This window comes from Eupeodes corollae, chromosome 1, assembly GCF_945859685.1.
Source record: "Eupeodes corollae chromosome 1, idEupCoro1.1, whole genome shotgun sequence".
Taxonomy (NCBI): Eukaryota; Metazoa; Arthropoda; class Insecta; order Diptera; family Syrphidae; genus Eupeodes; species Eupeodes corollae.
The window spans coordinates 282,148,083-282,173,308 of record NC_079147.1 but is presented as its reverse complement, the minus strand read 5'-3'; the positions used below and the strand labels follow the sequence as shown (position 1 = coordinate 282,173,308).

At 33.6% G+C, this 25,226-nt stretch overlaps 4 protein-coding genes and 1 long non-coding RNA gene across 7 annotated transcripts; 3 read left to right on the top strand and 2 right to left on the bottom strand.

Annotated features, from left to right (window-relative positions):
• Positions 1 to 1,492: 1,492 nt before the first annotated feature.
• LOC129954086 (serine/threonine-protein kinase PITSLRE) lies at positions 1,493 to 17,698 on the bottom strand. 3 transcript variants are annotated; one of them, XM_056067756.1, is made up of 4 exons: positions 17,245 to 17,694; positions 16,327 to 16,796; positions 2,445 to 4,887; positions 1,493 to 2,381 (listed from the first exon to the last, which is right to left on the bottom strand). In XM_056067756.1, the coding sequence occupies exons 3-4, from the start codon at positions 4,662 to 4,664 to the stop codon at positions 1,863 to 1,865; spliced, it is 2,739 nt and encodes a 912-aa protein (XP_055923731.1). In that variant the 5' UTR covers positions 4,665 to 4,887; positions 16,327 to 16,796; positions 17,245 to 17,694; the 3' UTR covers positions 1,493 to 1,862. The 3 variants fall into 3 exon arrangements, with proteins under 3 accessions (XP_055923731.1, XP_055923730.1, XP_055923732.1); XM_056067755.1 differs by lacking the exon at positions 16,327 to 16,796 and having other exon boundaries at positions 17,245 to 17,698; XM_056067757.1 differs by lacking the exons at positions 16,327 to 16,796; positions 17,245 to 17,694 and adding an exon at positions 16,080 to 16,313.
• Positions 16,477 to 17,052, top strand: LOC129954093 (uncharacterized). Its single transcript, XR_008782637.1, has 3 exons — positions 16,477 to 16,618; positions 16,741 to 16,846; positions 16,917 to 17,052. It is a non-coding gene; the product is annotated as an uncharacterized LOC129954093 (long non-coding RNA).
• A 2,677-nt stretch (positions 17,699 to 20,375) lies between the features above and the next one.
• On the top strand, positions 20,376 to 20,909 carry LOC129954092 (coiled-coil-helix-coiled-coil-helix domain-containing protein 7). The gene is made up of 3 exons (XM_056067765.1): positions 20,376 to 20,543; positions 20,600 to 20,698; positions 20,755 to 20,909. Exons 1-3 carry the CDS (start codon positions 20,499 to 20,501, stop codon positions 20,860 to 20,862), a joined length of 252 nt encoding a protein of 83 aa, XP_055923740.1. The 5' UTR covers positions 20,376 to 20,498; the 3' UTR covers positions 20,863 to 20,909.
• Positions 20,870 to 21,873, bottom strand: LOC129954090 (distal membrane-arm assembly complex protein 2). The gene has a single exon (XM_056067762.1). It carries the CDS (start codon positions 21,781 to 21,783, stop codon positions 20,911 to 20,913), a length of 873 nt encoding a protein of 290 aa, XP_055923737.1. The 5' UTR covers positions 21,784 to 21,873; the 3' UTR covers positions 20,870 to 20,910.
• Positions 21,874 to 22,820: 947 nt separating this feature from the next.
• LOC129954089 (vacuolar protein sorting-associated protein 26C) lies at positions 22,821 to 24,509 on the top strand. Its single transcript, XM_056067761.1, has 4 exons — positions 22,821 to 22,933; positions 22,996 to 23,541; positions 23,613 to 23,835; positions 23,899 to 24,509. The coding sequence occupies exons 1-4, from the start codon at positions 22,874 to 22,876 to the stop codon at positions 24,015 to 24,017; spliced, it is 948 nt and encodes a 315-aa protein (XP_055923736.1). The 5' UTR covers positions 22,821 to 22,873; the 3' UTR covers positions 24,018 to 24,509.
• The last annotated feature ends 717 nt before the right edge of the window (positions 24,510 to 25,226 follow it).

Below are 25,226 nucleotides of genomic sequence, written 5' to 3'. Positions count from 1 at the left end.
AAAGCGCCATATGCATTGGACAAGTGAGCAATGGACAAAAGTTTTATGGAGTGATGAGAGCAAGTTCAACTTGTTCTCGTCAGATGGCATTAGGTATGTGCGAAGGCCCCCGGGACAAAGGTACAGCCCTAGATATCAAGTTCCAACAATTAAACATGGGGGAGGGTCAGTAATGGTGTGGGTTAGCAATTTAAAATATTCATGAAATCAAATTTGTAGTTTGGCTTTTTCAAAGGCTCATTTTCTCGTCAAGGCGTGGGCCCGATTTGTCAAGTAAGCGGTCGGATGAATGCCCAAATGTATAAGGGCATTTTAGAAGACCATATGCTTCCACATTTGCGGACGAATATGCCTGAAAGCAGCTTATTTCAACACGACAACGACCCAAAACACACCAGCCGTTTGGTAAGAAACTTCTTAGAAGAGAAGAGGGTTCATGTTTTGAACTGGCCAGCACAATCTCCCGACCTCAATCCCATAGAGAATTTATGGAATCATGTAGATCGGGAGATAAGGAAGCGAAATCATTCAAATTGTACCGAGTTGATGGAACAAATAAGGACTGAATGGGAACAAATACCTGCGAGCTATTTGGTGTCGTTGATTGACTCAATGCCTAAAAGGTTACGCGCCATTATAGCCAATAAAGGTTTCGCTACAAAATATTAAAATATTTAAGTACAAAATTTCTTCAAAAAAGATGAATAAATCCGTTATTTTTAAATTTTTCCACGAATTTGCATTTTTTTTGCTTGGCGTAAAATCCAAGTTTAGGAACATTTTTTACAATTACTATTTTCATGGAGTAAGATTGGGTAAAATTCAAATCTGTTTAAAGAAAAAAATTAATTTGAACATTTTATGCTAAATTTCAAAGTATTATAATCTAAAATGACTTAGTTCTTGCTAAAGATTGTACCAACTTTTTCGGTTGCATTTTTTTTGCTCGGTACTGTATAACTTACATTAACATTGATTGTACGTTTTTGGACCAATCATTTTCCTGTCGTGAGTTGCAGAATTTCAAATTCCACGTGTAGTTTTGTAAGGTCACCTAAACACATTGGACGATTTGTTATTTTCCCGTTAGTATTATGAACCTCTAAGAAATCTTATGCAAATTGTTTTTGGAATCATTTATTTAAGTGCCGCTGAATACACTCATGGGTAATTGATAAACTGCGACCTTGAGATATATTAAGTCCCTTAAAGAACTATATGGATTCCTCATTCTTTAGTATTTCCTTCTAATTACTTTCTTTGAGGAACTTAAGTCAATAGAAGGTATTTACTTTTCTTCTATTGCGTATTAATAATGGTATAACATTTATCTAATAAATGATCTAAACTATACACGTTTGTATTCCAAAATGTTTGAATATCTTTGGTCTCCAAAACCAATTCCAAAGAGGAGAATTACATCAGTAATTGTGATTTTGTTTTTTTCTTTTGGTTAAGGATATTTTGTTTCAAGTACAAAAAAAAATCATCATTTAAAACAACATTGCATTTTTGTATTTTTTCAAAAATTAATTTTTCTTACATACTTTATTTTATTTCATATCTATCTTTTTGTCTTCAATTTCTTTTTGAAGACACACATATTATGCACAGGACCTGACTGATTTTTGTTTTGTTTTGATGACATCTATGTAGTTTAATAATGTTTTGTTTTATTTGTGAAACGAGTTTTGTTTTTTTTTTTTTTTGTATACTTAAAAATTTACATTCTACATGGCGGGAAAAAATGGGATTCAATGAAAAAAATAAACTTTTTCATCTCCAATCAATTGTTAAAAAAAAGAATTACATTGCCAAAAATCCAATTTTACAAAACTAAGATAGTTTTTTTTTTGTTTTCTTTAAAATTTTAAACTAAACCCTGGCCCCATTGCCAATTGACGTTGATCAATTCCAGCATTTAGGACAAATCCCGTATTGCTGCTTGACGCCGACTTTTTACTGCCCGAAATGATACCCGAAGCAACGCCTGACGATTTGGTCGTGATAATATCATCGTGACCCAACTGCTTGAACTGTGAACCACCCGAGGGAGGTTTGGGTGAGGAGGCTAACGCCTTGCGAGCTCCTAGCTCGCTCTTTGCTGGCCATGTGGGGAACATTGACGGGTCAATGGGCAGTGGTAGCTCCTTGAAATAGGGATGATTCAGAGCTTGCTCGGCATTCAGTCTTTGCTTGGGATCATAGGTAAGCAAGCCCTGCAACAGGGATATTCCAGTTTCTGTCGTTCGCTTTATGAACCTTTTACGCAGATTGGACACAGGATATTCTGTGAATTGGGAATTCTGACTGAGCAGGTTCTTTACGGCGGGTAGGTCTTTGTATCCGGGCCAGATCTTCTCATTTGGGGTTCCAAGTTCCTGAAATAAAAAAAAATAATACATTAATACAAAAATAGAGAAATTCGTGTTTTTCTTATGTACCTTAAAAATCCTATTGAGTTGATCTATTTCTGATTTTCCCGGAAACAGTGGTAGCATTTGTAGGAATTCTCCAAAAATACATCCCACTGACCATATATCAATTGGCGTCGAGTACTCAGGCGAACATAAGAGCAACTCTGGGGCTCTGTACCAAAGTGTGACCACCAGGGAGGTGTACTTCTTGAGCGGGCTTCCGTACTCCCGAGCCAGCCCAAAATCACCCACTTTCAGGATGCCTTTGTGAGAGAGCAATAAATTCGATGTTTTCAGGTCCCGATGGAGAATCCAATTGTCGTGCAAATGGCCAACCGCGCACAGCAGCTGTTGGATTAGACACTTGATTTCGCCGGGAAAGAAGGATTGTTCTTTGTGCTTCATGGTCTCCATTAGAGACTTTAGGTCGTGCTCCACGTAGTCCATGACAATAAAGATTCTATCCATGTTACTGCCAACGACAATTTCTCTTACCGTCACAATATTGGGATGCTGCCCTTTGAGCAGCGTGTTGATCTCTCGCAGGGAAGTGATGGGGAAGCCTTCTTTCTCCTTCTCCATTTTCAGCCGTTTAAGGGCCACAATTTCGTTGGTTCGCTTGTCCTTCGCTCTATAGACCACCCCGTAGGTACCTTCCTCGATGCGATTCAAGCACTGGAACTCTTCCACGGAGCGACAACCCTGAATGCCGGGGAAGTAGTTTGGCAGTTTCTCGCCTTTGTCATTGCGCGGGACGTCTTTTTCGTCGAGAATTACATCGGGATCACCCTTGCGGGCTTCTTCCTCGGCACTCTTCTTCATGTTTCTCTCCTCCGAACGCGACTTCGACCTTGATCTGGAACGTGATTTAGATCGTGATAACGAGCGGGACCTAGATCGGGATCTGGAGCTGCCTGAGATCGATCTTGACCTCGAACGTGTGTGCGACCGTGGGGATCTCGACCGGGTACGCGATCGTGATCTTGAACGTCGTTCGTCATCTTCGTCCAATTCACTGTCACTCTTCGATCGGCTGGATGCGTCGGAACGCGATCTCGATCTGGAGTTATTAGGTTTGTGTTTGTGCGGTGATTTCGACAGGTTTCCTATTGACAGCGGACTTTCGTCTGGCAGAATACCTTCTTCATCTGAAAGAATTTGCTTTTTTTTCTTGTTTGTCTTTTCGGCAGCACCATTGTAGCTTTTGTGACTCCGTGCATCAGAATCGGCAGAGGAATCGGAATCGCTCTCGTCATCTTCGTCATCGTCGTCATCATCATCGTCGTCGTCATCATCATCCTCTTCATGGTGGCTGTAAACGTCAAAGTTTTCGGCGGAAACGTCCTTTGTCCTACGGTGCTTCTTTTTCTTCTTTTCCGACTTCGTCGACGATGCATCGCTGTTATCTTCGTCGTCTTCCTGATCACCATCCTTACCACCGTTATGGCTAACAACATCAGAATTATCCGAAAGAACATCATCTGAAATATTGTCGCTCTCAACTTTTCGCTTCTTTCTCTTCAGAGCCTTTTCCTCTGTGGATTGGTACCGTTTGTGACCACTTTTGTGTGCCTTTTCTATGATTTGGTCTTCGCCGCGTTCTCGGCGCAGCTCTCGTCTGGCTTCTAGTTCTTCTCGCGCCGATTCTTTTCTCTTTGCCATCTCGCGTTCGGCTTCCAAAAGCTTGGATTTCCTCGCCACTAGCTCTGGATCTTCTATTGTGTGCGATTTCTCCTTCTTTTTGTGTTGCCTTTTCTTAAGGGCTTCCTGTTGCTCGGGGCTGTCCATTACCTCGATTATAGGTTCCTTCTTCTTTTCGGTGGTACCATCATTCCGTTCCCGGTGATAATCATGGCTGCTTCTCTTGTCGTGGTGATTGTGGGGCCCCGAGGACTCTTTAACATACTTGTGGCGTTTGGTCAGAAGTCTTGTTCGCAAATCTTGCTCGAGCATCTCTGCTTCGGGGCGTGTATCGTACGGTGGCGGTTCCATGTAATTCCTCTGTGAGTGATAATCGTAACGCTGATGAGGTGGCTGTTGGTACTGTTGATGGTGATGGTACATATCGCGGTGCTTGTGTCGATTTTGGTACTCGTACTCATCTCCGAGCGTTCCTCTGTCGTAATGGTGATCTCGGCGTTGCTGTCCATGGGACATAGGTCTACCACGGTCGTAGTACTTCATGTACCGGCGATCGTCCACCATCATGTCCCGTTCACCTCGATACTTGCCTATGCTTCCCGACATACTCGCCGAGCCATCGCTCTTCTCCCCTCGCTCCCTTCGATCCTCCCTGTCTCTGTGGTCACTTTTGTGCTTGCGTTCTTTGGAATGTTTTTTCTCTTTGCCTGATCGCCGCTTTCCGGATAAGTCGCGGTGAATTGTTGCCTGCGGTGGTTTAATATCTAAGGAATCTGTGTCATCTTCATTCAAATCATTGTTGACTTTTGAAGAATTCTTCTGGCCTCCACTGAAAACATAGAAAGAAACAAAAAAGAAAGCTATGGAAAATCATCTGTTGAGAAAACGTTAAAAATTTTAATTGTTTTTTTTATTTTTTGGATTTTATTCTTGTCCAAGACTCTCCGCTACGTTGAGTTCTTCAGTTTTTGGCGATGACAGATTTAGAGACGTGACCATGGCTGAATCTCATTGCTTGGTACCCAGACTTGAAGAGTGTGTATTTTGGTGCGCAGAGTCCAAAACGTCGTAGAGTCCGACACAGCGCAATGGCATTTAATTATTTATGTTTTTTTTTTTTTAATTTTAATAAAAATAAATAAAAATTATATAAGAAGAAAAATAAATTACTTTTGTGTGGTAAAAGATTTTAGAGTTCTTTATGAAATGTCGACGATTTTTATAAAACAACAGCTGGCTGGATATTCCTTCATATGGATTTATTAATCTTAAATGAAATCTTGATCAAAGTGTAATAATTATTTGCTATACAAATATTGTTCAACAATTTATTCACAAAAAAGAAAAGAGAATAGAAAAGTCAAATAGAAAAAAGAAAATAAGCTTAATATTTATGGAATAAACCATCATGCAAGAAATACAATAAATATACTTTTTAAATATAAGGCCATCACAACTCTAGTCCAAGAAGGGGGTAGGGTGGATATATTTTAATTCATTGTAAAAATTGATTACTTGTTATATTTGGAGTTCTAAGATTAAGTTTTGTATGTTTTAATTAGTCAATTTTAGAGATACTTTAACTAGCAACAAAAGCAACACAGCCTTAGTCATAGATAAATTAAATATAATAAATTATTATTACAAGAAAAATTGTTTTTTTTTTTTTTAGTAACGAAAAAGTGACACTTTCTGGGATAATTCGTATCAAGAATCTTCTTGCCTGTGATAAGGTGTTTTTATTTAAACATGTTTTGCTGAGTTTACCAAACAAATGTTAAGATTTTTAAAAAACTCAAGTTAAACAAAAACAGATGCCATGAAATATTTTACATTTCGAGAAATGAATAAAATAGTTAATTTAATTTTTATTAAAACAATGTCATCAAATCTTTGAAGTCAAATCTATACAAGCTTTAGACGATAATTCAATTGAATCGAGATGGATTTTGTTGAATATTTTTCGATTTTGTTTCAAGTAAAAGTAAAAGTGAGTTGCAGAACTCATTGCTATAGAGAAGAATTTTCACCATACAACGTTATAACTGGCTACGTTCAATCTCAGACGAATAGGGTACCCAAATACCCTTTTCTTAGTGTTTTACGTGTAAAATAACAACTGATCTAAAACAGCTGGGATGTCATAAAAAAATCCAAAGTTATATAAGAATTTGTGGTATATGTGGGTATCTGACAGAAAAACTGTTTCAACATATGGTTCAAGGAGGAACCCCAGTTATTTCGAATGCGAATAGTTTTCGGTAAAATTCCATTGAATTTTTAAAATTACTCATTCAAATTTGTTTTTAATTATAATCTTGGACTTCGAAATCTAAATGTTTGCCAGCTGAGAATTTGTGTTGTAATTTTTTGCAAGGTATTTTAGTTTAGGTATCTAACTAGTGCAAGAATATGTTTAAAAATCCAGATATTCAGGATAACCACTCCAACAAGAGATTGAATGCAGCCATTTTAAAAAACTTCAAACGTTAAACAACAATCTTTCAATTAACCCTTTAGTTTCGTAGTCGTTTTGCTGTGGAGCCACAAAGTTGATACTTTCCTGACATGTTCCTTGAGGTTTAACGAAGAAAACCAAATCCATTTGTACAAAATGTAATTGATACCTTCGGGAAAAAAGGGTTAACAGGTACAATGGAAACAGAAGAACATCTTATTATTACATTATTATTTGCGTTTGCTTCTGCATTGTAAATTTTAATTTATTATATTCTTTCGTAGCCTGATGACGAACTATAAATGTGTGTGTAAATGCTGACAAAAAATTATATTACATTTGTTTACATATTTTTACTTTTTTATAAACAAAGACCGAATTTTCATTCACAATCATTTTGTTATGAAGGAAAACCAAACGCAAAACTTTAAAAAAAGTAAACATTTATCTCAAAAACTACAAATTAAAAAAAAGTTCACGATACTAATTCCCACACGCCTAGCCTAGCAATACCATTAAGCAACACTCAAGAGGATTTGTTTACTCTTATACAGTCCCTGGCCATATTATTCAAGACTGGATGTATGGTTACATTTTTATTCAAGATGGAGCTCCATGTTACACGGCCCGGTTAATAAAAACTTATTTGAGGGAAGATAACATCCCTCTGTTGGACTGGCCGGGAAACAGCCCTGATATGAACCCAATTGAAAACGTGTGGGAGCTGATGAAGAGGGAAGTAGCTAAAGATGCGGTCACTTATTGAAAGAGTAATTCACGTGTGGAATTACCACCCAGAAATGCAGGAAACAGTCAAACATGCATTGACAGTATGCCGCGCAGAATTAAGGCTCTTATTAAAGCAAAAGGAGGTTCAACAAAAAATATTGAAAAAACTTCAAAAATAACAAAAAAAAAACAAAAACTGAAAATATAAATTAAAAAAAGAATTCTTTAAATCTGTTGCATATTTTCTATGAAGTAGTTTATATTCTGCATACGAAAACCAGATTAAAATACCTGGAAATTAAGATTTTGAATAAAATCTAAAGTGCGTCTAATAATATGGCCAGGGACTGTAAGTGCGTTGGAGTGCCATGCCAGAGGTCTTGGGTTCGATCCCTGCCTGTGCCATATAAGTTTTGTTTACGGTAACTGCCTCTTCTGAGGAATTTACAATTCCTTCAAAAATAATTCTTGTCATAAAAAGTGCTTTCTCAAATTAGCCAATTCGGATTTTAACTGTAGGTCCCTTCCATCTCTTGCAACATTACTAGAGCACACAGGAATGGTTGAGAGTTGTAAGTCACTAGCACCTAGTTCTCAACGGACTGTTGCGCCTACGATTTATTTATTTTTAAAATACAGAAAGGGAGAGAGGGTGTCTTTTCAGTTTTGAATTCCTGAATAGCAGGGGAAAGGCAGAGTGTAATAAAGTAATCCACATTTGCGTAGTATGGATAATTAGACAATGCATCCGTGCATAGAAGTACGTCAGTAACTCTGAGGCTAGGTGAATTTAACTCCTGTTATACTTCAATTCGAAATATTCAACTCTTTTCAAAGATAAAAAGAGCTTTTTTAGTTAGATCCATAGAATTGTTGCAACATTTCATCAATAAGCAGAATGCTGTTAAAACAAAACTTGCAAAGGCTTACTTACATACATAAAATAAAATATGAATATTAAAGTAATTGAAGTTTTTGGAATTTTTGTGTAATTATAATTTTCTGATTAAAAATAGTTTCTGAAAAAAAATAAAATTTTGAAAAGGTAGCTAGAGCATACAAAATGAATACATAGTTCTTAAAAATTTCTATGAAGAAAAAGAAAAACAGTTTTGCCTCGTTTCTACGAATTTATTTTATTATAGCCTTTATTACGAGAAGCGAATCGAACATTCGACTTAAGGGGGTATTCTGGTCTAGAAATTAAAAAAAAATCAATTTTTTTTCTTTTCATATTTTCATAGTTTAACTATTCAAGAATATGTCTACGAGAGGATTTTCCCAAATTCAAATTATTTTCGGAGAAATAAGTATTTTGCTGAGCAGCCATCCAAATCGGTTGGGCTGCAACTAATAGAACAAAAGACATAATGGGGTACTTTAAACGCGTTTTTCTCAGAACTGTCTTTTTGAATCTGATACCCACGATTTCTCAGGTTCTGCCGAACCGATTTACTTGAAATTTTAAGAGAGTCTTCTTTAGGGACTTGTCTACGTCCGGAACTACGGCCATCCCCAAATTTCAATTTTTACTATTTTTAACAAATCGAAGAATGTTCAAAAAAATTGTAAATTTTTTTTATTTTTCTTTAGACAGTCGCCATTTTGTAAAAAAAAATGTTTGTAACTTTTCCGTAGTTCCAGACATTGCGACATTATTGTAGATTAATAATCTTTTTTAGTTTTTGATTTCAGATTTCTAGGAGAGTTAAATTCGTGGGTATGGTCACGCACCAAATTTTTCAGACGCACCGCTCCATCAGCTGATAACTAATGGAATTTTGATTTTTTTTTTACTTTTTTATTTTTTTTGTATGCTTCTAATGTAAATAAATAATGTATACAAAAATTGATGGTAAAATTGTTGCTTGCTTTTTTCTACAGCACTTCAAAAATTACCTAAAATTCATGTCTCTAGACCAGAATACCCCCTTAAAGCGAACGTTTGAGAAATCCAATATATATCAAAATTAAGATGGGTGAATTTCGACGTTCAAATGGGTTAATAACTCTTTTTCTAAAAAAGTCGACTTTTGAAGTGAATATATTAATATTATATCGACTTATCGTGAATATATTGAATGATATTCACGAAGTGAGTGATGTCAAAAACGTTCGCTTTCAGTCGAACGTTCGATTCGCTTCTCGTAATAAGAGCCTGAATGTGAAGATTATGTTTGCATGGTTAAAACCAGAGATCCAAGACAAAATATTTTTTGAAAGCTTAGTTAAATCAATGTTTTAACTTAAATATCACCGATTTAAATTTTAAATTTATCTTTAGAAAAAGTTCTTTAAATTACTGTTTTGTATTAAAAATACAAATTATTGGTCCGAACAAACTGGGCCGTGTGGTGTAAAATAAAAAAAAAAAAACGATCGTTTGATGAAGTGAAAGTCGCTTTGAAAGTGGCTGCCTCTATCGTTTTTTAAGAGAAAGAAATCACATTTTTAATTCCTGAATATGGGAAAAACAAGAATCCATGAATATCTATTACAAAAGTCGATGTAACAAATCAAAAACATACAATAAAAATATTAATCAAAAAGCGTAGTGCTCATTATCATGGTTACATTTAGCGATTGACTTATATATTTTAAAACAAATTATGTTGGGTATAGTAAAGGCAAACAGACGTACATAGTTAAAAAAACGTATTGTGAGCCTTTTTGCGTACACATAGTCCAAAAAGATTCCGTATAGCAGCTTTCATTTTGTCGATTCGATATAAAATATTTACTATAACAATATATTAAAAACAGGGTTTTGAAAATCACAATCACAATTTTTTTTAAATTTAGTAAAAAGTGGAAGGTGGAAACTAGCTTTTTTCCAATGTTACCGCTTTGGATTTTACATTTATTCCTAGTACTTTTTTTCAAAAAAATACTTAAATTAGACTGCTGTACGGAGATTTTTTAGACTAAGTGCATTTCTCAAGGATTGATTTAAAGAGTTTTTACTTTTCCAAAACCAATACTATTTTTATTTTTACAAAATGTAGGTGGAGAATTCTGTTAAAGAATATACAAAATGCTGTTGTTCATGTTCTATCTATGTATTCATATAAAATATAGCTTTTATTATTTAGCTAAAGGTTGGTTGCTTTTAAACTCTAAATGTATTTAACTTAAGTGAGAAAAAATTAAGAGAAAATTTGTATTTGTCATAATTTTATTTTGAATTTTACATTTTTTTTTATTTGGACTGCAAATAGGAATTTAAACTAAGTAATAACATAATTTTATATTTTGTATCAATCTCAAACAGACATTCCCTCAAATAAGAAACGTTTCGTGTTTCATTCAAACCACAAACATTTAAAAAACAAAAGTGTAAAATGCGTATAACATACGAGGTAAATGTATTCAAGAAAAATACTTGTTGGTCATTTGCCAAAACGTGTGATCTAGTTTGACTTTCTGTTTTCATTTCTAAAAATTAGATTTTCAAAATCAAGGTGAATGGAATACTTGAAAAAAAAAAAACATATGATGTTTTTGACAAAAATTATTAGAAACGCTAGTAATTTGAAAAAATTAAATAAAATGATTTAGTAATTTTTATACTGATCAGGAATATCGTCGCTGTAGATCGACAGATACCGTGCAACCCAGAAAAAGTTAATTTTTGAGGAGAAACAACAAATTTGATATACAAATATTTTAAAGACCAATAACATTGGGCCATATTCATAGATGTTTGCTAAACTCCTGCCAAAAAAAAATAAAATTAGGTTGCGCAACAGTCTATGAAGAACCATGGCCTAGTGACTTACAACTCTCAACCATTCCTGTGTGCGAGTAATGTTGTCCTGCTAAGCTGTTATTAATCAAGCCCAGAGTTTAGGCTATTTCTAAATAAATTTAAACCTAAGTTTGGGGCTTAATCTGTGGATTAACTATAAACATAGCAATTGCTGTGTTTAAGTTGTTAAAATCAAAGTGAATTGAAAAGCTGAAAAAATAAATTATGTATATCAAATAAAAATTTCGATTGATATCGCAATTGTCCTTTTAAAGTATAATTGTAGTAGAATACAACCTTAAACTATGGTTTTACTAAACACATCAGGAAAATTGACTATGAATAAGAGCTGTGCTTATTTAATCAACAAGCCTTAAACTGTAGGTCAAGAGATCACGACTTTAGTAATTCTTTATGACTACGCCCCATTGTACTTAATTTTGAAACTAGATCCGGAAAATTGCGCAAGTTTACCTTAAAAGTGAACTTTTCTGGGTTAAGGGGTATTCGATCTAGAAATCACTAAACTAAGCCAAACAAAAATGAATATTTATAAATACATGCTTTAAAATACCAAAACTAAGCAACAAAATTGATATAATAACTTTAAAGAAACAATACTTTTTGTTGAATGGGAAATAAACTAAAAATTATGCTTAAGGAGACAAATGTCACACAATATTTAAAATACCGCTCATAAAGGTGCATGTTTTTTTTTGTATCCTGAACTTTGACAATAGTTGTAATATTAAGGGTGTTTTCATCAAGAGATTCCACCTTGAAAAGCTTTTTTTGTTTTACATTTGACAAATAAAAACTAAAGCATTACTAATATTTGCTACCTACAAGCCGACGTTAAATAACACACAAAACGCAAGAAACAACAAAATCACAAATTTGTAAGAAAAGGTTATTGGCCTTAACATTGTCTAACGAAACTTAAATGCATAAGTTCAACATTGGAGCTTACATTGTAACATTTTACGCTAAAAAAAACTACAACATATGTCCTTATAATATTTAGCATTCGTATTAGCAAAAGGACTTTTATCTTTAGAGCCACGCGAAAAATAAGATGTACGAAAATGATACTTAAGGTTATCGAGGACATGCAGTTGCCGTCACTTTCATCTGTCTGTTTTCGTTTTCCATTATTGATTGCACACCTTTTCATATAATCTGAAATAAGTATCAAGAAATATAAACTTCTGGAAAACAAATAATAATAAGAACAAGTGAGGGAACGGCTTTATACTTAATATGTTGAAAAGAGCCAATCCTAATATGAAACTTTTTTCTATCTTGTTGATACATAAAATATTGAATGGGGAGATCGTAACAGATTCATAATAAATGCGTAGGCAATAAAATCTATTTTTTTTTTTTGTATTCAATTTCATGTGAATCTGTGTCACGTGCATAATACGTGATGAATAAATCTATTTAGAGATGTACACGTGTAAATAAAATAGACGATGCTATTTTCAAATAATACCGAACCTTTTTTAATGCGCATTTACTCAAATAAAGCCAACAAAAAAATGGGTACTAGAAAATGGATGGTACTCGTATTTAATAAGTATTGCCCCATTTAATTATTTGCTTGAATTGTCTACATATTGTTTTTTAAGGCAGACGAGCATAAGCTTTTTAAAATTAATATTTATAAAAAGTAGTTGTTTGTAACTAGCTACTATAAAAGTAATTACCTATACCTTGAGTAAGATAATTTTCAAAACCACATACGGGGCGAAATTAATTGATACGATTTAAAATAAAATAATAGGTTAAGAACAAATTAAGTAAACTATTATAAAATAAATAAATTAGGTGCAGCCACAGTTTGTTGTTAACAAGGAACTAGGGCCTAGTGACTTATGGGTTAAATTTTGTTTGTAATCCAAATGCGTTTCGCCCAGTAACACTTGTTGGACTCACCAATTAGATGCTTTCAGAAGTTATTAAGACGATTGTATCAACATAAATATACTAAACAGCACAAAATTGCTGCAAATTGTATTTTTCTTATTCTTGAAGAATAAGTTAATACTAACAAAACAAAATAAATTACAAACATTGTACTGCTTTTTTTCGGGAGCAAACATTGGAAACCCTTGGGGTGGTGGTTAGTGCGTCGGACTGTCATATATTTGTTGAATTAAAACCAGTTGCTAAGAACGTAAGAGTTTTGTTGTATGAAAATAATGGACATATACCGCTATATATCATATACCACAATTAAGGAACGTGGACAACCTCTTTAGTGTGAGATACACGACCGCTGTCATGCCTGAGGTCTTGGGTATGCTTTCTAGAATAAGCCTTTCAAAATCGGGTTAAAACTGTAGGTCCCCTTCATCCCTAACAACATTACTCGCACACAGGAATGGTTGATATTGTTAAGTCACTAGAACTTAGTTCTCAACTGACTCTTGTACCACCTGATTTATTTATTTAACATTGGAGAAGTTGTTTGTATTCAATTATTGTGATAGTTAAATAATAATTTATAACGTTGTAAATGTAGTGAAATTTTGTAAGGTACTTGAAGAACTAATTACATACTTTTCTTAAAGCATTCTTGTTTTATGTAAAGAAAATTATTTCAAACAACCAGAAATAAACTGCATTCAATTTGCTGGTACATCAACCCTCGTTTCTTTTTTGATTGAGCATATAAGACCAGGATTGTATTTTATTATGTCTTTGTTAACTTATTGAGCAATATTACGATTTTCATCATAAGTGGAAATTTTTAAGACTCGCAACAAAAACCATTAACAAATTCGTTTGTAATTCAAATTTGTATAGAGGAGGGCCAAACCAATTGCACATCCTATCTGCCCTTAAGGATGCTGTTGCAAATCTAATTAAATATAAATAGATGGTTAAGCCTGAGTGGAAATGCAATTGGTGCATCGCAGCTCCCAAGTACTTCAACGTCTTCATGATCCGGACATTCATAAGTCAAAGCAAATTCAGGCTACAAATGCAGATGCCGACGCTTCATCCTATTTGTACAATTAATTGTGCCTTTGCAATATTTCGCTCTCTACCTTCTTCACCATTATCACTATCGCTGCTTATGTTGTAATACATTTTAACACTTATCATTTTAATAATTTATTTATTTGGTAATAATTTAATAAAAACACATTTGTTGAATATCGAGTAATGAAATGATTTATAATTTGATTTCAGTTTGACAGATCTCTGATACATTTTCAGCGTTTAAAAATCTGCTACAAAATAGTCGCGTCGAAAAAGTTATAGAATGCCACTTAAAAAACGACACGACAAAGAAAACGATAGTCGTCGAAAAAATGAGACGACACCGGTAATAGGCATGAATGTTAATCACTTGATGCAATTATTATATACATTCATATTACTACGAGATAAAATCTTGTTTTTTTTTTAATCGCGTATCATACGTAGTTTGAGTTCTTATGTTATAAATATTTAATCGAACGAGACGACATGATTTGCATAAACTACATTCATAAAAATGCTGATAGTGAATCAGGGATTAAAAACAAAAGATTTTTTATTCAAAGAGCTGATAAAATTGTTATCGCATAATTTAAAAATTCATATTCATATTCATATTCATATTCATATTTATATTCATATTCATATTCATATTCATATTCATATTCATATTCATATTCATATTCATATTCATATTCATATTCATATTCATATTCATATTCATATTCATATTCATATTCATATTCATATTCATATTCATATTCATATTCATATTCATATTCATATTCATATTCATATTCATATTCATATTCATATTCATATTCATATTCATATTCATATTCATATTCATATTCATATTCATATTCATATTCATATTCATATTCATATTCATATTCATATTCATATTCATATTCATATTCATATTCATATTCATATTCATATTCATATTCATATTCATATTCATATTCATATTCATATTCATATTCATATTCATATTCATATTCATATTCATATTCATATTCATATTCATATTCATATTCATATTCATATTCATATTCATATTCATATTCATATTCATATTCATATTCATATTCATATTCATATTCATATTCATATTCATATTCATATTCATATTCATATTCATATTCATATTCATATTCATATTCATATTCATATTCATTATATTCATCCATATTGTTTTGTTTCAAGTCAATAATTTATAAAATACATATTTTTAGCATCATTGAGTGGAATTCTTTGTTTCAAAAAAGAAAAGGAGTTAAATAACAAAATATGTTGAAAAAAAAGGCCATGAAGATAAAAGAAAAAGATGTTATTAGAAATATTAAAATTGTACAACCTTCAATCAAAGAAGACCCGAAACACTTCTGTTTAAAAATTCGCAGGTGAAATTTTGTTTCATATAAAATTAAGTTTTTGAAACTTATCGTTTTCTGAACAATAAGAAGGAATAAGCAGAATATTTCTAATTAAATATTATAAAGTGGTACAATCGGTATTCTTTTACAAAATAAAATTAAAATAATCAATTATGTTTCATTAAATCGTTAATAGCACAACTTGTGATTTATTGTTTCGAAAGAAATTTTTAAAAATGAATTTTAGATGAATACTTAATAACTTCCTGTTTGATAGACAGTTAAATTATTCACGATGGATTGAATCCAATTTGAACATATCGTCCTTAATTTCTAAATAAAAAATTCATTGAAGAAAACAAGGACACACAAAAAATGATTCACAAAGGAAAACAAACAAAACTCCAGCAATACAATCAAAATACTACATGTTGCTCCAACAAAGAAAACAAGAACAAAAATTTAAAAAATATAAAGAAACGAACAGAAAAAAAATCGATTTGAAAATAAGTATCATACATCATGATAGTAGGTATACCCAAAACCAATTAGACTTGAATGTAGGTACATATGTTGATATGTAGGTATCTCATTCTCAAGTCGTCTGACCCGAGTTAAATCGATAAAATAATCTTCTACACACACACAACATTCCTCTAGGTAAATAGTAGATATATTTTTGTTTGTTTTGTATCAAAAAAACACAAAAGACTCACCCAAAAAGACGAAGACCATCCACATGAAGGAGGAGTTGGAAGTATCCAGTTGACAGCAGCTGTTGTTTTATTTTGTTTGTTTTTTTGTTTGCAATTATTTATGTGGCTTAATTAATGCAAATCGAAGCATTCCACATGCGCCACAATTTAGCTACCAAAGCACTCTCTAAAATCTCATCTCCAGTTTTTGTCAGCAGAAGAAACATTTATTTAAGTTTTTTCAAATATAAAACAAATTCAAATTTACCACCATTATTCAGAATGAAGTCGTGAAGTTTGACGAGTTTAACATAGACGAGATTTCGACGATTTCTTTTTTGATTTCGATTTCGACGAATTCGATTACGAGCAGCGGTACAAGCGGGGTATTTAGCGAGTTCGTGAACACCAGAATCACCAGCACCACGCCACATTACCACTGCAAGCCACCAACCATCCGTTTCGTTTCGAGTTTTATCGCATCGCCTCGCCTCGTCGTCGTCGTCGTTGCTTGAACCCGATTTGATTTTTTCGTTGCATTACTCTAAAATCGATTTTAGGTACACAAATTTTTAATTTTTTTTTATTTTTATTGGAAACAATACTCGTCTCGAGAAAGTATTTGTTTCGCATTAGGAAAGATGTTTTTTTGTTTTTAATTTTAACTTTTTTTTAATTTTAGAGAGATCGTGTGGCCATCGCGCGCATCGGTCATTGGACATGTACACACTTTCTGGCCTATTTGCAATGAAAAAACTCAAGTAAATTAAATATGCTTAAGATGATAGGTAAAAAATGTGTTTATGTATTTTTATTTTAAATAATATAACGTGGTTGTGTTTTTTTTGTCTATTTTAGTGGCATATTATAATTTATTATAGCCAAAAGCCAGGAACAAGAGAGGAGAAAAACAATTTTTATTTTTGCTTCCGCGACCATGAAAAGCGATTTTGTATTTGTTTCGGTACTCGAAACGTATCGAGGTACACAAGACACGAGATAGTGACAAAAAAAAGGAATTTACTTTACTTTATTGGTTCTTTTTTGTGTAAAACTTAATTAAACTTTTTTAATCTTTTGTATTTGGATGAAGATGAGAAAACTTCTTAAGAAGTTATTAACTGTTTTGATAATATTTTGATTATTTTCATCGCTTTTCATGGATTTCACGAAGCTAAATACCCACCTGAGAAAATGTGTATCGCCAGGGCTCCGAAGTTGGCCATCTTCGCTGCCTGAATTATCGTAATGAGTCATTTTTGTTGAAGATTTGTGTGGTTATTGTTCTCTATTTTGAGAGTGAATTGCGATGTTGTGTGATGCAAATTCACTTGATTTAATGTTTTAGAAAAGATTATCAACTATTTTTAAGTATAAATTAAGTAAAAAGTTAAATTAAAAGAAAAGAAAAACCTCCCAAAATCGTAGACGAAAAAATTTGGCCTACGGATTAGGTAAACGTTTGACAAGTGATGGAAAAATATGTAGTATTTTTTTTTCTTTTTACAAAATGGTTGACAGAAGACAAAAGGCGGAACGGTTGGAAATAGAGTGATGGAGAATTCAGTAGTGCCAACATTGAGAAGTGAAAGTAGCGATTATGAAAGGGTGTAATCGATAAGAAAAGAAAAGCGGTGTTCACATCATATCAACATCGCAGAGTTATCTGCCAAGAAAAAATACTTTTGATGAAACTATGGTTTTCATAGGAAAATCATTAGCTTGTTTCGTAGTATTTATTTTTATAGTACAGCTAGAATAAAAATAAACAACAATTATTGAAATTCAGACCAGAACAAATTTTAACTCTATAAAATTAAAAAAAAACTTTAAAGTTAGTAAAGAAAGAAAACATCGTGAATAACTTTTGTTCACTTTGTTTTTTTTTTCATTTCCTGGTTTTTCATTTTGAAAATAGGATGAGAACTGAATAGAACGGATGCGTTCGTAGATTTTGGTCTAAGTAAAATATTAGGTGCCTGTGCCACCTAAAATTTTTTCACGAGTAATTGCTGTCACGAAAACTGCTTTTTCAAATTAGACTGTCGTAATCGGTATTAAAACTGAAGGTCCCCACCATCGATCGCCACCTGACATGATTCGCACACAGAAATAGTTGAGAGTTGTGAGCCACTAGATACCAGTTGCAAACGGATTGTTGAGTCACCTTATTTAATTATGTATGCAACTGTGGATACAATTTTGACGTTTGCTCACGTGTCCATTGATAATTCTTGCTTATCCGAAGATATGGTGTAGAGAACGATAAGTAGTTTGTTGGTTCGGTAATACATTACGAATGTATCTAATTTGTTCTCGTTTATTTTCTTTTGAAGTGTCATTCAGTATTGCGTTCATTTGCCTTTTACGACTCTTCAGATTTTCAACTTTCGTTGTTCGTTTGCTGTTTCGGCTTTATTAAGTAAATACAAAATATAAAAAATATAAAATGAAACCAGGGAATGATTTTGACAACTAATAAGATGATATCAATGGTAGCCAAGCTTTTGTCACTTAATTTCATTTTCACTAGTCATATGGAGGCATATTCATAGATGTTTGCTATACTCTTTCTAAAGCTTAGTGTACACGATTGCCAGGTCTGACAATCATTGTCAGATCTGCAAACGTCTGACAATGTGTGACAATGTACTGAAAATTTCAATTTGTGTGTACACGGTTTTCATATATCAACAAACATCTGCAAATCTGTTGCCAAATATTTGTCTGACAATCTCGACAAACTAATTTGGCCAAATAGCTAGCAATAGATTTGCAAACATTTGTAGATTTTCTGCCAACCGTGTACACACCAAATCAAATTTTGGATCTGCAAATTTATTTTCAGCTCATTGTCAGTGACAATTTGTCACACATCGCATCGGTCAGAAAATTTTAAAGCTACTGAAACAAAGTGAAACTTAAAAAAGTAAGATAAATGGAAAAAACGTAGCAGTTCCGACTATTTTGAGTAAATGTTAACGTTTTTATACATTTTTTTTGAAATGAAAAAAAAACAACTTAAAATTTACCTAGTAGTTTTCTCCAAATTTGTCTGCCAATGAAAAAATTTGCAAATGTTCCTCAAACGGCATCTGCAAATTTATTCATTGTCAGACGTTTGAAGAAACGTCAGAAAATGAAAAAAATTTGGTGAATTTTGTGTACACACGATTGCCACATCTGCAAATTCATTTGTCTTCAAAATGATTGATGAACAAATTTTTCTGCAAATCTATTTGGTGTGTACACGGTTGTTAGCTTGCGTGTACACGATTGCCAGAAATCTACAAATTAATTGGCAGATATTTTTCTGCAAATTAGGAGCCAAACCATTTGTCTGCAAATTAATTTGGTGTGTACACGATTGTCAGTCATTCGAGACAAATTTTTCAGTGGCAGATCTGGCAATATTTGCAGATCTGGCAATCGTGTACACTAAGCTTAAGTTGTTACTAAGCAAGTCAAGAGCTTAAGGACTATTCACATGAGCACGACCAACGACCAACGAATGAACGAATATTCGTCGATTTTGACGTTTCTTTCACATGAGAGTTTTTAATTCGTCGCGAATGAAGCCACAGCCGAACACCATACACCACCGAAACCAAAACAAGAATGATTTTTTAGGTTAAGTTCGAGCGATTATTTTATTCGTTGCGAGTGTGGATAATGTGGAACGCGAATAAAGTTTGACAGTTCGTATCAACTATAATTTTTTTCGCGACGAATAAATTTGTTTTCTTAAATTTATTAATACATTATAATGTAAAGTAAAAGTATGTATCATAAATCAAATAGAAACTATATTGCTATCGTTTTGTTAAGAATTTGTGTGGAAATATGTCTTCAAAAGTATATAAACTCACATTTTGTAATTCATTCGTCGTTCGTTGGTCGTGCTCATGTGAATACTACTTTAGTCCGGTATTACACAGCGCATGTATTTAATGCGCATTAATTGGCTATTTTGTTTTGAAGAGTCATTCGGTGATTCGCGCATTATTACACGAAGATTTTTCGGATTTTTAAATCTGTGCATTATTTTGACAGATATCTTTCATTTCTACTTTCATAGCTCGCTCGGTATACCCAACCCACGGTTGCCACATTGGTAGTCTGTGACCAAATTTGGTCATTATTTTTTCACTTGGTCAAATGGTCATTTTCAATTCCATTTGGTCATATTTTTCGGAAACAAAAAAAGATGTTTGACAAGTTCAATTATTCTCTGGTGCGGCCGATACCTTAAATGCACAATTTTCAAATGTAGACCAGCCATAACTTGTTATCGAAACAACTGTCAAGATAAAATAAAGAAAATCGAATTGGTATCACCTTTTGAGATCCCAAAATTCAGGAATTTCGTGATGTTGATTTATTTTTATATAACAAAAACAACTTGAATTTTCAACAAATTGCGGCCAATTAAGCTTAAAAATGCCTCGCAATGCAAACGCTGAAAGAGATAATCCTTGTTTGAAGGTAAAAATATCAACAAAAACTCATAAATAAGTCCGTTTCATTTTCACTTCCCATAGGAACAAGAACTGTCGTACAAGTGTTTGAACAAATACAATTTCGATCGAGAGAAATGCGAACTTTTCTTTGCAAATTACAACAATTGTAAAGATTTTTGGGTAAAATTGGAGATCTCTGTGTTTTGAATATAGTCTCACAATAATTCTTTTTATAGAATAAAGTTCGATCAGATCGTCGGGCGAGAGGAATCGTCCCTTATTTGCCAGAACCGGAAAACCGAGAGCAAATCAAAGCCGAGTACATGAAAACAAAACCCAAATAGTCAACAATAAAGTTTTAAAGATTTTATATATTTTTTCAAAATACTAATTTAGGAGGTATTTTCACTGCTTTCTTTTTCTGCTTCACCATGAATGTCCTTGGCATGGAAAATCTTTAAATTGAGTATTGCCTCCTCCAGGAGGGCGCAAGACAATTCGAGTTCTACCGACGCCTTTGGATCGTCTAATATGAGGAGCTTCATTGTGGGTATTCTGTAGAGGCATTGTAGTCCATTGGCGGTCACTTGTGTTCCGGAAAGATCGAGCACTTCTAACCGACAGAATTCAGATCCTGACACTCGATCCAGGCACCAGTCGTCGAAAGTTGCTACATTTCGAAACGAGAGAAATTTGAGGTTTGGCAAGCACCGAATGTTCTCAAGACCCTCGTAATACAAAGTCATGTTGTCACACTTTATGGCTTCGACTTTCCATGCCGGGTGGAACTTTGTTGGCAGATTATATTCACCTTCCTCGTCGGTTCTCTTCCAATCTCGTTCGTGATGGAATTTCACAGAACCTCCTCGGAAAATGATAAAATGTGCTGCGGCCAGCTCATTGCCCAGTTGCTCATGACGCTCGACCACGTATTGTTGGAGGAATCTCTCTGTGCGTTCTCTCCTCTCTGTCCACCACTCTTTCAGAGCTTTCGGACTTAGATCGATTGGTTTCTGCATCATGGTTATGTAGTCCGCTGTTTGTTCCATGTCAGCAAATGTTTTCAACTTAGAGTTCCAATCACCTGGTCGATCTCCGATTGGAGTTCGCCATTGAAGAGTTTTCTTTGAGGCATCGATTTCACGCTTGATTTTGTCCGGCAGACGGGATTCGTTGGGGTCGAATTCTTGATATTTCAAGGAGGCAACCCGGATGTGTCGCGTCAACTGCATGGGGCGGAGGAGCTCCGCGGATTTTCGTAACATCTTTGAAATGGGATTTGTTTTTATTTTGTTTTCACGCACAAAAATTACTCGACCAAATGTTCGTTATAAAATAGGAAGAAAAAAGATATGAAGTTTTCAGAACAGCTGTTTGTTTTGAAGTTTTAAATGTCAGTAACAAAGTCAGGGATGTCATATTCATGATGTGAAAAATAGGGTGATTCTGTAAAATGTTTCGTTTTTAATACATAGAATTAAATGCGAAAATAAAGTAGGAGCTTATTGCTTGCACCTTTATTTTCGTTTTTAAAAGTTAAGCTTAATAAAAGCTATTTATTTTTATTTTAAACTTTAAACATGGTTATATTTATTGTATGAAGAGCAATGCATGACTCAATATTTCTTTCTTCAAGCAAAAATGAGCCCTAAAGTTGACTCCGTCCATAGATTCTGTACAGTTTGTTTTCAATTGAAGTATTTTGAATGGCTTCATAAGGATGTAAGAAAACATATCGAATAAGTTTTATAAGGTTTGAAAAAGGACATCCATTTGATTAAAAAAAAATTACGAAACACGTTTCTCTTGATGATAATACTTTTTACACTCTTAACTGTCAGTTATCCATATTATTAGCTTTTTAAACCAACCCATACGTTACTTGACACATTAACATCTAATTAGACTTACTTAAATTTACTTTTATATTGTGGAACAGGCTCTTAGGATGTTAGATCAGATGATCTCGGTGGCCAATTATCGTCAACACTTCGAGAAATAACAAGGTTAGGTAGATTTTCTCTAAAACTTTAAGCAGTTATGTTAAAATGTTGGCTATTTTTGTCGTGAATTACAACAATGGCAAATATTAAATGAGGACAGCTGCCAAAAAAGTTGACTTCCCAAAATGCAACTTCTTGCTAATAATCCCATCACGGAAATTGATAAATCTTATCTTTGGTGGCAGCCACATTTTTGAACACATCCTAGAGGCAGCTACAAACGAATGACATGAGCAAAACAAACAACACAAAATTGACTGAAATGTCATCTTAACAAATTTTCAGCTGGCAAAGTGCATCGAAAAACGAAAATCAATTTTAATTTCCTCCCATTAAATAAAAAAACACAAAAATGAGTGCAATACCCTTCGAAATTAAACTAAAGCGCGAAAATAAAATATACTATGAAGGAGTAAGTTGCCATAAAACATTAAAATAAGATCCCCCTCCCTAAATAAGTCCCTATTTTCCTAGGAAATGCTTACCGGAGTCGTCCAATTCAACTGCCCCACAGAGGCCAAGCACGACGGAATCTACTTGTCCATGGAGGGAATCGTCAACCTTCAGCTAAGTACAAAAAATGTTGGCATTTTCGAGGCTTTCTACAACTCAGTTAAGCCCATCCAACTACTCAATACCAATTTGGAGCTGAGTGCCCCGGGAAAACTCTCTCAAGGTTTATCGGAATTTCATTTTGAACTGCCATTGGTATGCACAAAGGAACCACGAATCCTGTACGAAACATATCACGGTGTATTCGTGAACATCAACTACCAACTTAAGTGTGATGTCAAAAGAAGCTTCCTAGCCAAGAGCCTCCAAAAAACGCAACAATTCTGCATCCAATACAAGCCAAACATTGTGGACGCCAAAAAGCTACCACCCACTGAAGTGGCATTCAGCATAAGTCCAGAATCGTTGCAGAAATCTGCCAAAGAAAGGATATCAATTCCAAGATTCCTGATCACAGGCAAGTTGGACGAAACTGAGTGTTGTGTGACAAAGCCAATAACTGGACATGTAATTTGAATAAAAGTGCAATATTTGTCAAAGGGTTGGTTATGAAGAAACTGTCTCTTTCTTTGCTCTAGGTGTCTGTCCAGCATACTGAAGTAGCAATCAAGTCCATCGAACTGCAGTTGGTTCGAGTTGAGACTTGTGGATGTGATGAAGGTTACTCCCGAGATGCCACTGAAATACAAACCATTCAAATTGCCGATGGCAATGTCTGTCCACAGCTAGAGATTCCAATTTACATGATTTTGCCAAGATTGTTTACATGTCCGACTCTGATTACGAAGAATTTCAAAATTGGTACTTATTTTGAAGATTTTTACCCAATGTTTTCCAAATTGTCATGGCTTCGATTTTTTACAGAGTTTGAAATCAATTTGGTGTTTATTTTCAAGGATGATTATGCTGTGACGGAGAATTTCCAAATCGTCCTTAAGCGAGTAGCTCCTCCTGGGGAGTCAAAATTTAGCCGTGATGGCTGATAAGTCGTGCCTGTGTGTATTGTCTTTGTTTCTTTTCTTTATTTCAGTTTTTAAAACAAGTATAAATGTTGATCATAAATTAAATGTATCTATCTGTATTAGGTGTTAAGATTTATAACCCCAGTGATGACTTATAATATAATGTACGTAGAAAAAAAAATTAGATAAATTAGAAAAATTTAATTTCTCTTCCAAATAGAGTATTTTTTTTAAAGCTTAAATATTTGTTTTCAATCCGTGTAAAGTAAAACCTTATTGGACACGTCGTATTTTATAAATCAAAATGTTTTTTTTTTTTTTAATTTCCCGTGATAATAGTCTAAATAATCCAAAAAAGTAATGAGGAAGTTCGAAGTGGAAAGTTGAGCGAGAGATTCTCAATGATCGATGCATAACTTCCGAAGAAATTTCAGAACGTTGTTTAATATAATAAATGTAAATGTTTGTTACAAGAAATTAAACCCATGAATTATTCTAATAATTTAAATAATAATACAGTTCTTTATCTTAAGAAGCGCTTTGTTTCAAAAATTGGAAACGAGCATTTATTGAGGTTTTATTATTCTATTTTCATAATTGGGTGTGCCAAAAGTAGCAATTTTATTCTCTTTTTAAAACAAATAATAAATAAAGTTATTGTTTTGTTTCAATAGTTATTTCATGTTATAAATAAAAGAACTTTTAAATGTAACGCTCCGATTCTGCCTCTAATATGTTGTCCAATGTGAATTTCTTTTAGATTACTTAACCGTCAATAAATTGTAGATTTGACTTATTTAAAATATTTTATAAATTATTAGTATCAACATACGACAACAAATTTATTCCATATAAATTAAGCTAAATTTTATAAAAAAAAATTAAATAAATTATTTAAAAATTCATGTTTTTAAAATTCTTTTATTTGAATAAAAAAGAACAAATTTATTATAAGCCAGATTTTGCTTTGAGTTTCGAATTTTAAATTTAGAGATTTAATTTTCATTGAATAAAATAAATACTTACTTACTTAAGGTGGCGCTACAGTCCGGGGCGGACCTGGGCCTCAACCAACAAGCGTCTCCATTCACCTCGGTCCCTAGCTAGCTGTCTCCAGTTTCGCACGCCAAGTTGGTTGAGGTCCTCTCCCACCTGGGTGCGCCACCTGAGTCGCGGTCTTCCTCTACTGCGCCGTCCCTCGGGATTGGATTCGAAGACCTTCCGGGCTGG

Excerpts from the sequence above, each read along its gene's own strand:
- LOC129954086 (XM_056067755.1), bottom strand. The coding sequence starts at position 17,315 with ATGACTCATTACGATAATTCAGGCAGCGAAGATGGCCAACTTCGGAGC. Across the intron at positions 4,888-17,244 it reads GGCGATACACATTTTCTCAG|TGGAGGCCAGAAGAATTCTT; the intron begins GTGGGTATTTAG and ends CTATGTTTTCAG. Across the intron at positions 2,382-2,444 it reads AACTCAATAGGATTTTTAAG|GAACTTGGAACCCCAAATGA; the intron begins GTACATAAGAAA and ends TTTTTATTTCAG.
- LOC129954090 (XM_056067762.1), bottom strand. The coding sequence starts at position 21,783 with ATGTTACGAAAATCCGCGGAGCTCCTCCGCCCCATGCAGTTGACGCGA.
- LOC129954092 (XM_056067765.1), top strand. The coding sequence starts at position 20,499 with ATGCCTCGCAATGCAAACGCTGAAAGAGATAATCCTTGTTTGAAG. Across the intron at positions 20,544-20,599 it reads GAGATAATCCTTGTTTGAAG|GAACAAGAACTGTCGTACAA; the intron begins GTAAAAATATCA and ends CACTTCCCATAG. Across the intron at positions 20,699-20,754 it reads ACAATTGTAAAGATTTTTGG|AATAAAGTTCGATCAGATCG; the intron begins GTAAAATTGGAG and ends TTCTTTTTATAG.
- LOC129954089 (XM_056067761.1), top strand. The coding sequence starts at position 22,874 with ATGAGTGCAATACCCTTCGAAATTAAACTAAAGCGCGAAAATAAAATA. Across the intron at positions 23,542-23,612 it reads CAAAGCCAATAACTGGACAT|GTGTCTGTCCAGCATACTGA; the intron begins GTAATTTGAATA and ends TCTTTGCTCTAG. Across the intron at positions 23,836-23,898 it reads TACGAAGAATTTCAAAATTG|AGTTTGAAATCAATTTGGTG; the intron begins GTACTTATTTTG and ends GATTTTTTACAG.